The sequence below is a fragment of the Lycium barbarum genome, chromosome 9, assembly GCF_019175385.1.
Source record: "Lycium barbarum isolate Lr01 chromosome 9, ASM1917538v2, whole genome shotgun sequence".
Taxonomy (NCBI): domain Eukaryota; kingdom Viridiplantae; phylum Streptophyta; class Magnoliopsida; order Solanales; family Solanaceae; genus Lycium; species Lycium barbarum.
This window is the reverse complement of record NC_083345.1, coordinates 44,558,050-44,569,252: the sequence shown is the minus strand read 5'-3', so window position 1 is coordinate 44,569,252 and position 11,203 is coordinate 44,558,050. Positions and strand designations below refer to the sequence as shown.

The 11,203-nt window shown below is 38.7% G+C and overlaps 2 protein-coding genes across 3 annotated transcripts; one reads left to right on the top strand and one right to left on the bottom strand.

Annotated features, from left to right (window-relative positions):
- The first annotated feature begins 6,436 nt into the window (after positions 1–6,436).
- On the top strand, positions 6,437–7,804 carry LOC132611500 (protein LURP-one-related 14-like). The gene is made up of 3 exons (XM_060325915.1): positions 6,437–6,854; positions 7,086–7,307; positions 7,426–7,804. The coding sequence occupies exons 1-3, from the start codon at positions 6,606–6,608 to the stop codon at positions 7,537–7,539; spliced, it is 585 nt and encodes a 194-aa protein (XP_060181898.1). The 5' UTR covers positions 6,437–6,605; the 3' UTR covers positions 7,540–7,804.
- Positions 7,805–7,934: 130 nt separating this feature from the next.
- Positions 7,935–11,004, bottom strand: LOC132611499 (amino acid transporter AVT6C-like). 2 transcript variants are annotated; one of them, XM_060325914.1, is made up of 5 exons: positions 10,190–11,004; positions 9,127–9,267; positions 8,794–8,997; positions 8,251–8,706; positions 7,935–8,143 (listed from the first exon to the last, which is right to left on the bottom strand). In XM_060325914.1, the coding sequence occupies exons 1-5, from the start codon at positions 10,563–10,565 to the stop codon at positions 8,091–8,093; spliced, it is 1,230 nt and encodes a 409-aa protein (XP_060181897.1). In that variant the 5' UTR covers positions 10,566–11,004; the 3' UTR covers positions 7,935–8,090. The 2 variants fall into 2 exon arrangements, with proteins under 2 accessions (XP_060181897.1, XP_060181896.1); XM_060325913.1 differs by having other exon boundaries at positions 8,235–8,706; positions 10,190–11,001.
- Between the last annotated feature and the right edge of the window lie 199 nt (positions 11,005–11,203).

Genomic DNA, 11,203 nt, shown 5'->3' with positions numbered 1-11,203 from the left:
CCCGCACGTTCCCCAAGTTGGGGCGTAACAAGTACGGAGTCACATTTGCCTTAATAACTTCCGCACCGAGTCCCCAGGCTAGCTCAAGACCTGCAATCAAAGCTTCATACTCCGCTTCATTGTTAATTAGAGGCACGCTATTAATTGCTTGCCTCAAAACATCTCCTGTGGGAGTACAAAGTACCACACCTAGCCCCGTGCCTTTTACATTAGACTCCCCATTCGTGTAGAGTGTCCAAACTCCGGATGCAGCCCCTTGAACTAAAGAAGCTTCGTTCTAACTTTGGGGGACCCCACTCAGACAAAAATCAGCCACAAAGTCTGTCAAGACTTGGGACTTTATCGCAGTATGGGGCCTGTACTCAATATCAAACTCGCTTAATTGTTAATCAGTAATGGGAAGGCGTTCATTTCAATATCTATAAACGGTGACAATTGCTATTCAACCGCCCACTTTGCCAATCGCCCTGAAAGTTTGGGCTTGTGAAGCACGTTCCTTAAAGGGAAGATGGTTACAACGACAATCGAGTGACATAGGATATCTTCGATAGCCTTTATCTTCTTCGGGTTTATCTCAATTCCCCTTTGAGACACTAGAAAATCCAAGAATTTCCCGGACCCGACTCCGAACGCACACTTCTCAGGGTTCCGCTTCATCTTGTATTGTCTCAAGATATCAAATGTTTCCTGCAAATGACTAATGTGGTCCCCGGTATGGAGACTTTTAACTAACATATAATCTTTATAGACTTACATGGTTTTATCTATTTGCTGTTCAAACATTTTATTTACAAGCCTCTGATAAGTGGCTCCAGCATTCTTTAATCCGAAAGGCATTACGTTATAACAATATGTACTGAAATTAGTTATGAAGTAAGTTTTCTCTTGATCCTCCGGGTATAACCTTATCTGGTTATACCCGGAATAAGCATCGAGAAAGCTCATTACCTCATGTCCAGCTGTAGCATCGATCATCTGATCGATACTTGGCAGTGAAAATGAATTCTTCGGACATGCTTTATTTAGATCATTAAAGTATATGCACATCCTAAATTTATTACACTTTTTCGGCACCACAACTATGTTTACGAGCCAGTTCGGATATTTAACAAATGAGCTACCTCTTCTTTGACAAACCGGTTTCATACTTCAGCTATGGGATGCTTCTTTTGGCGCACCAGTGGGAAGTTGAGGTCCAGCCCAATCTTGTGGGTTGCTACGTCCAAGGGAATACCTGTCATATCCTCATAGGACCAAGCAAAGCAGTCATTGTTATCCCGTAAATAAATTAGTATTGTTTCCCTAAGCGCCGGGGGTAACCCGGTGCCATGTATACCTTTCGTTCTGCAAGATATGGATGTAATGCAATCTGCTCAAGCTCTTCAGCTGTGGATTTGGTAGCATCTGAATCGTCCGGTGGCTGGAAATACCTTGGGACCCCGTAAAAGTGATCTTCAACCTTCTTAGGCTTCACATCATTCTTGCTTTCTGCCAGTGCATGTTTATCGGCATCCGATACTGGAATTGGGTCCTGTAATTGCTATAGGATAGGTTTGTTTGGATTTTCCACTGCTACGGGCTCTTCTATGGCGAACATTTCCCTTGAAGCTGGCTATTCCCCCCGAATATGCTTGATCCCATTTGGGGAAGGAAATTTGAGCACCAAATGAAGCGTTAAGGAAACAACTTTCATATCATGGAGCCAGGGCCTCCCGAAAACAACATTGTACTGCATGTCGTAGCCAATCACATAGAACTTCGTTAATTTTGTGACCCCACCGGCTTCTACGGAAGATCAATCTCGCCCTTCGTGGTCTCACTAGATATATTGAACCCGGAAAGCATCCTTGTAGCTGGTATCATTTTCTCAAGAAGTCCCATTTCTTCCACTCATTCCAGTGGAGGATATTAGCAGAACTGCCCGAATCTATCACGACCCGTTTGACTTGACAATTACCAATGAGTAAAGTGATGACCAGAGCGTCATTGTGCGGTAAGGTGACGCCTATCGCGTCTTCATCGGAGAAAGTAATCACGTCCTCATCTAGAAGTTCCCGAGTTCTCTTTTGTCGTGTTACCGAAATCTAAATTTTTGTTGATGCAGTGAAGCTGGTTTTGGTGATCATATATCCGTTGAAAATCATATTGATAACATGAGGGGGAGCATTGACCACATCCTTCTCTTCGGTGAGATTGGCTCTTCCATAATTATTCCTCCCTCTTTCGCTCAGGTACTCCCGGAGATGCCCCCTCTCGAGCATGTTAGCTACCTCCTCCCGTAGGTGTCTATAATCAGTGGTGTTGTGACCGAATGTTCCATGGAACTCGCACCAAACCGTATGATCTCTCGTGCTAGGGTCAGATCGCAATGGCTTAGGAGGGCGTGATGATGGATGGGTTTTTAGCACATCCACCATTTGGGATTAGCTAATGGTGAAGCTATAATCCGCAAGTTTGAGGTACTCCGTCCTTTTCGGAGGAAGTCCGAACTGGTTGTTCTTAGGCTGCAGCCCCCGGCCATTATTCCCAGAGTTGTCTTTCTTGTTTTCGCCGGGTTTTTCCAACGATCGATAGTAGAACCCACCACTAGTAGTTTCTGGTGGCGGATAGGGTTGAAAGCGATTCTTTTAAGAGTTACAGTCTGGTCCAAAACCTCTGTCCACCTTTGCGAGGGGATCTGCAGAGGGAGCCCCCAGCAAGTCGGCTTCTACTACCGGTTATGTACGTCCTCCCACGTTATAGCTTGAAACTCCAGGAGGTATTCCTTGAGCCTTCGGGAAGCATCTGAACTTAAAGGGTTCAAACCCTTGGTAAAAGCCTCTGCTGCCCACTCGTCCGGTACGGCAAGTAGCAGCATGCATTCTTTCTAAAACCGGGTGACGAAATCCATGAGACACTCCGATTTTCCCTGAGCGATGCGAAAGTTATCTGCCTTTCTGGTTTTTACCTTCCTTGCACCGGCATGAGCTTTGATGAAAGTATCGGCCAGCATGCCAAACGACGTGATCGAATGTTCCGGAAGCTGGGTGTACCACGTTAACGACCCTCGGGCGAGAGTCTCGCTGAATTTTTTTGATCAGTACCGACTCGATATCTTTCTCTTTCAAATCATTTCCCTTGACCGCCATAGTGTAGGCCTTGATATGCTCCTGCGGGTATGTGGTCCCATCATATTTGTAATATCGGGCATTTTGAACCGCTTCAGGATCAATTCTAGAGTTGATTCTGGTGATACGCCTGCTGGCTGTACTTCTTGGAGTCAGGCCCTTCTATGATTGGGAGTGCCCTGGGAATTTGAGTAAGGCACCTTTGAAACTCTTTCGCATTCTTCTCCGCCTCCTTGGCGGTTCGGTTCATCTTTCCGCTGATCTCCCTCATGAACTGCTTGGCTTCGTCTTGGAAGGGATCGTCGGGCGCAGATTCACTTTCGAATGCGTCTCCATTCCTTCCCATAGTTTGCCTGCTTCTATTGGTGGCGTTCACATTGGCAGCAGTTGTAGGCGTGCCGGTGGGATCTGCGACCGTGTCCACTAGTACACCCATAAGTGGCTCAACGATTTGTTCCAATCGTTCCACTTCTACCATCGTCAAGTGATTTTTCCCCCTCTGAACCCGGATGGTTTTCGCCATAGGTTCGTCGGTAGGAACGTCGTCCGTTCCATTGTTGAGATAATGTTCTCCTTCTGTTGTTTCATTATCTATGTTCGGTGGTTGCAAGCCAGTTGTAAGGGGCTGTCCATCTGGCTGCAGTGGGATATGACCCTGTTGGTTTGCAACGTTTGTGTTGTCGCTAACTCCTGTCATACATCAAATGGATACTTAGGCAAACAAGAAACTTAAGAAAGATTAGTAAAACAAACAATGGTCACAGTGACAACCACAACTGTTCCGGCCCCACGGTGGGCGCCAAACTGTTTACCCGTAAAACAGTTCAGTTGAATTTATAGACGTGGTCAGGGACACGTAGATCAAAGTGACCAATAAGATTATGATTCTCGTAAGGAAAAGCCTGTGCAGCAGGTGACAATTCTGGACTTAGATTTCTCCGTTTCGGTCAGGCCGTGGCACCAGAGCTTAGTGTATGACAATAAAATTAAAGTTTAGACAAAGAATAAGTGTGAGAATTGAGTATATTAGCTTGTATCTCCTGTCTTTACAATGGTTGACAATACCTATTTATATTAAAAGCTAATGGCGCATATTCCATGTATTACGCCCTTGCCCATAATGAGCTTTAAATACATGGCAATAATGAGTAATGAAGACGGTCATTAAGCATAATCACACCGTATCCGTAACGCTTGAATTGACCCATAACAGAAGACCGTTATGTTCTTGACCGGGGTTATTCTAATGCCCCACCGGGCCTAGTGCTTTTTCCGATACCATGGTTATATTACCGATGGTAATAGTGCTGACTCACCTTATGACTTGTCCTTTGCGCCTCGTGTCTTAACCGCATTTTGCCCAATACATTAACAGTTTCATCTCACTGATAATTACTAGAGTTAAAACCAGAGATTAGTTGGTGTAGTTAAGGTTCCTAGAGGATTATTATGTGACTTGCCAGCAGGTTGACTCGTTCTGATAATTAAAGAACTGTCTTCCTGTCTTTTTCATTTATCAGACATGAGACTTTATCCAAATGCTCTAATTAATAAGGCAATTATTTGGATAAACTTGGAATCAGTCAGCCAGATGAGCGCACCGAAAACCTACTTGGACAAGTAAGGTTAGGAATTCGTTTTTTAACTTTTATCTTTTTTCTCTTGAGTAATCAGTTCCCTTCCTGGACCCATGATAGCCCGTTGTTACATAAAGTTTCATCTTTAATTCAAACAACTGATCCCACATATTTTCAAATGGAGCTCTTTCATCTAAACTTTTTTTCTATACCTTTTTTGTTTCAGGGGTATTTTAATCCACCCGTTCACTGATGCAGAATTGGCTCTATCTAATTGACTTTTCGCTATATTGTTTCTTTGATTTCCTTTTCTAGCATATGATATCTATCTCGAGAAACCTTTGAAATCCATTGTGATCCTTCTCCTCCTCGTCAATGGCGTGCCCAAAATTTTCAATGAGGAAGTTCAAAAAATAAAACTATAATGTTTGGGAGTTGAACTTGGAACCTAAGATAAATTTTGTACCCTTTTAATCACTGTGTCAACTTCTAATCTTATATTCATAGAATTCAAAATCTATATATGTACATAAAACATAAAAATTTATCTTATCTATACTATATAATTTTTTGCGAAGAGGTTAGGGTGAACACACTCACCCCCTCCTACATCCCCACCCCCACCCCCTCATCACACAAATTTAAATACTCTTCCTGTCTCATAATAAGTGTAACTTTAGTTAAAAATACGCATATTAAGAAATCAATAATGTAATGTGAAGTTTACCTAACTACCCCTATATAATAAAAATAGATTATTCTTGATTAGAGCATGCACAAATAGTAACTTTTTGACATTGGAAATCCAACAATACCAAGTTACTACGTGGTTTTTTCAATCATCATTTCATTTAAATGTTACTTTAACTTATTAGTTTTATCTAAGGGTATAATTGAAAAAAATTAGTCATTTTATATCTAGATTTTTTAAGATGATACTTATTAGGAGATAAAAAAAAATTGGCTAAGATAATAAAAAATTTGATTAAGGTGACACTTATTATAAAATGAGAAGAGTATCTATCATCATAAGAAACTTCAATAGTCAACGTATCAAGACTTATAGTTAGGTGACCCGATTTTGCTGTTGGAAAAATGTGACGTAAATTTAAAATTTTAATAAAATAATTGGGCTTTTATCATGATTCATGTACCAGGAAAGCTGTAGCTATTGCCTTGTTTCGTGTCTCGAGAAATTTCTCTTGATTTTCTTCCCCTTTTCCTTTTCATTTGCAAAGGCACATGGGTCATTTTGACAATAAGTGAACTTGCAATTGAATTTATACGAACACAATAATTAGTTTGTAATAATGGTTGTGTGCGGTCAACTTTAACGTACCTTGATATGATGATACCTGCTGTGTCTCACTAATAAATATATCAAATTAATTTGGTCTACCAAGATTTAAGTAGATAAAATGAAAGTAATTAGTGTCATCGTCTAAAATGAAAAAGCATACTTGGTAAATTTTGTAAAACCTCTTTCCTAATCTGAATTTTTATGTCTTCAAAAACTGTAAAGCTACATTTTCCCGCTTAGATGTCTTATTCTAATGCTGTTTTTTTACATCAAATGTGAATGCTAAGACTTTTTTGTACGTAAAAGTAAGTAAAAATCTATCAGAGGATGCTGTAGTACAAATTGAAAGCTAAATTCATGTTGACCAAGATCCACCGTCCGACTGAAATTTCTCGTGTTCCCATACAATTATTTGTTTAATAAAGTAACAATGGCTTCTTCTTCTTTTTTAAGGGAACATTCAACGGTCAATTTATAGACACTTGAAGGGAAGTTTCTTTGATAGCGATCTCATCCTCTTTATTACTTTTAAATGGAATTAACTTGTTTTTATCACTTATATGAACCAATATAAGCCAAGTTTCCTAGTGTTTTTTGACTTGTTAAATTGATAGTGTTTACATGTTTAAACCAGAGATAAATTTTGAAGTTCCTCTGATTCCCATTGTTGGGGATGGCTTTTGCTTCCCTTACCTTGTGAACTTAACTGTGAAGAAGAAAGTCCTTGGACTCTCACATATAGACATAGATGTGTTGGGTGATACTGGGAATTCTCTTCTACAAGGTGATGGAAAAGTTTGGCATCTAAGGAAGAAAAAGAGAATCATTACTGATCCTGCTGGTTTACCCCTCCTTACTCTGCGCGAAAAGGTATGAAAAAAAAAAATCGTCCCAATTTAGGTGTTTTACTTTCTTTTTTGGCATATTCCAAAAAGAGTGATTCTTTCTATATTTAGTAAATAAACAATTCAAATATCTTACTTGCAAGTTTAACACCACAAGATGCAACGTATTCTTTTGTGTAAAATGATTTAGCATTGAAGTATCTCAAAAATTGCAAATTATGAACTGAAAATAAGGTGATTTTTCAATGTTCGACAGACACTTTCATGGCGTAATACGTGGAAAGTTTATCGTGGGGAGAGTTCAGACAGAAATGATGTGCTCTACACAGTTAAAAGATCAAGCACAATTCAAATGAATATGCAACTTGATGTGTTCTTGGCTAGCAATGTCATTGGAGAGATCTGTGATTTCCATGTAAAGGGATCTTTCACCAATCAGTCTTTCAAAGTTTACAAAAGGGACACTTTAATCGCTGAGGTACTTTACTAGTAGTAATTATTAAGCTTCAATTCCCTGTTAGAGATTTTCTTTTTTTGGTGCTGAGGCTTATGCGTCAATTCTACAGAATAACTCTTGTTTTGCTTCAATTATGCAGGTGAAAGAGAGATTCAAACTTGGAAGCTTCTTCAAAGGAAGAGAAAATTTTGAATTAAGAGTTTATCCTGGTGTGGATTATGCATTTATCGTCTCAATATTGATAATATATTGATAGGAGTTTTATCTCCATACGCTATACAAATTGGCAGGTTTTTGTATCAAAATCCACATCTAGGACCTGGAAATATAGGAATTTTGCCTTTTTTAAGGATGTATATAGATCAGTTTTTTGCTACTTAATTTGGTAGAGTAATAAGTATATCCGGTTGTAAGTTCCTTCTTTTTCTTGATCATCTCTCATTCTCTTGTATTATTGTATATCAGTGATCATAGATTACTCCCAGTGCTTTAAGAGTAATGTGAAAATTCTTGACAAAGCTGGATATGTTGTTGGGAAGTGTAATATGGTTTATATGACCATATATATTACTGACATGAGAATTTGGCTGAATTTTGTGGTCACAGGGATATTATGGACACTAGTTATATATATCTATTGCACCACAATGCATCGAAACTCATCAACAAAAAAAAATATAAAAGCTTACAACACTGAAAATCGAAAATGTCAAATCGAGATGATACAAATTTAGAAACTGTTTCCAGTCATCTTGTAGATGTTGACAGCAATAGTAATAACGCTCGTTACAACAGCTAGAACAATCATGACCACTGCGATGATCTTGTCTTTTCTTGAAGATAAGCCATGGACATCTCTGCCAAATAAGAAATAAAATGTTCAGCATAAAAACAGAAAGAAATCATTCAGATTAGTAAAGGTTGAGGGGAATTAAGAAAGAGAGAGACCTTAGAGCAATTGCACCTGGGAATATGAAGGCAAGGCAAACATTTGAAGTTGATCCCATGAACTGGTAAATGTACCATACGGATGGTATAGCAATGGCTACTATATATGAGAAGGCTAACAAGATCAACGTAAGACACATGAATCTTTTGGTATCAGCTGCCAGTAATTCCTTCTTAGGGAATATGAGTTCGTCGATATTGGCTCTCAGTGAGAAATTTAAGAGGGGGAATACCAGCATTAGGTGAAGTGCATAGCTCAGACGAACGATATCATTTAGAATGGGGCTGATTGCTATAGCGCCAGTGGACGACTTGTCAAAATTTACAAGTATATCAGCTTCGATTGAATCTCCAAAGAGAAGGTACCCAAATATGCCAATTGAGAAATAGATGACTGAACAAATCACTAGTGAAATTTGGACAGCAATGGTCATAGCTCCCGGTTTCCCGAGCTCAATTCCAATAGGGTGAACTGCATTCAAGTTTTATGTAGCATATGTCAGTAAATTAAAAATCAAGACTACAAAACGATCAAGTATCTAATGGATGTAGCTTTTACCATTGAAGTGAAACGCAAAAGCTGTTACGATGACTGGGATGGCGGTGAAGAGATTAAAGAACGAAGAGGTACTATCCAACTCCGGTACCATTCTTGGCCTTACTATTTGCCCTTTTGCGATTGCAATGAACGCCATTACAGAACATATACCAACAAATACAACTGCTAGGATAATTGCTACTGCTGAACTGAACCATAATGATTCTGCACACATAAGCCATAGAAACACAAATAAAACTACTAGCGAATATTTTAACTTGTTTAAATAATACAAATCAAATAGCCCCAATAAATCTGGTAGAATTTCAAGAACAGAGGACAAAATGAACTGACCTACACGCCGGTACAGGACTAGAGGAAGCACAACGAACAACACAGTGAATAGGATCGTTAGATAACGAGAATTCCACCACTGAACCCCAAACCATTCTTGAAGAACGCCAAGGTGATCTCCTTTTCCAGAAAAGACGTCTCCTGATCATAGAAATTAACAAAAAGGAAATATTCGGACTAGTAGAATCAATCACTATTCAGCTATCAAGACTGTCTACTGTCGTCATGCATAAGATAGTTGTCGGATCAGAAGTCAGGAAATAATGTACTCCAGTGAAATATGTCGACCACGAACAATATTTAGTTGAATCTAGTACGTGTCAAATTACAATTCGCACTTCTACATTGCTTCCTTCTTTTCAGCTGGATATAGGAAAGAATAGATATTCTTCCTTTTCCTTTTACTTCCCAATTACAGTAGTTTTTTTTTTCTCCCCTTTCCAGAAGGTAAAGATAACTTTTGGACGGGCGGATCCAAGGCTTAGGTGTTTCCACGAACCAGTAGCTTTTGCTCATACTCTGCATTCGTACTAAAGATTTCATTAAAAACGTATTTGATTGTGAACTCAATTATCATTGTAAATTAATTGAGATTATTTTAAGAACCCATAAACTTCAAATTCTGGATTCGTCTCTGCTTTCGAATCATGTAAAGAGGCGTTACAAGAGAAGTCTAGTAAATTCTAACCTGAATTTAGATACAGAATCTCAATACAGCAAAGTTGTTTTCAGGTTATCGCACAAGTATGCAGATTCTTTCTGCACATAAACAGAGATCATATTTTTCATCTTTAAAAGATAAAAATTTCAAAAAAAATTCCCTTGAGCAAATCATTAAATAATCAATTAGTGGATTAATCAGAGTGAGAGAAGCCGTTACGTAAGTAGAATCTCAAAATAATTCAGCATAGCAAATTATTCACTCTTTTTTCACTAATTTGATCTTAACAAGTTTTGAATCTAGAAGTTGATGAAAAACCAAACTACTATTACTTGTTCTGTCCTGAAGTCTGAACATTGCAAATGAGAAGCATTAAACAAGAAACTAAAGAATTAAACATACCAATAATAATGAGGTACATGATCAAGCAACCAAGAGTCGTGATCATTACACAAATTTGTACTGCCAAAGAACCAATCTTTCCAAAGTGCTCTTTCATCAATCCAGCGTACGTCGTCGTCTCACCAGCATACGTGGCCCTCAACATGAAATTTACCGTTATGTCCACTAATAAAGCAATCAGAACAATCATCAAGAATGCAGGAATAACACCTAAGACCTTCAGTGTTGCTGGGATTGACATAATTCCTGCACCAATTATAGTGGTTGACACGTTGAACACCGCCCTCCATACCGTCCATTGGTTCACCCCAGTCGGAGAATTTTGTGGCGAAAGCAGTGGGACGTCGCTGCTGGTACCTGTCATGGACGGATCCATCCCGGAGATAATAGTTGTTGACTGAATATGCTGTCAAGAAAGCTCTTAATTAAATTGCTCGTGAGACTTCAGTTCGAGATTACTTAAGATGATTTGCTCTTAAAACAATAAACAAATCACGAAATTTGACAAATAATTAAGCTAGTCTATGGCTGGAGGTATTCAAACGTTACAAGGAAACAAATATGGTCTGACAAATGGACTCACTAATACTAGCAACTTATACAATGGAATTTGATGGTTCGGAGGCCTCCAAGAATATAGCAGCCTTTTGAATTGCGTTAGTCCAATAAGCAACACACAACATATGATTCATATGATGTGACTTCGGTCATATCACTTATTCTATACTTTTGACTCATGAACTACGAGAATTGAATTTTATATATATGCTTCTGTGGTTCTCTTTTTAGCTTTTGCACATCTCTTGGAATCAAAAGACACCTCTGGAACTAGCCATGTTCTCGAATAATAAAGAGCATGATTTAGTTTGACACGGATTTCTATTACTGACTAGATGGCGTATGCCAGTGCTATGCACATGCCTAATATTTCAAATTATAGTGTAGTTATATTTGAGTAGTGATAATATATATATTTTATATTGCTAATAAACATATATAAGTTTGCACTATTTA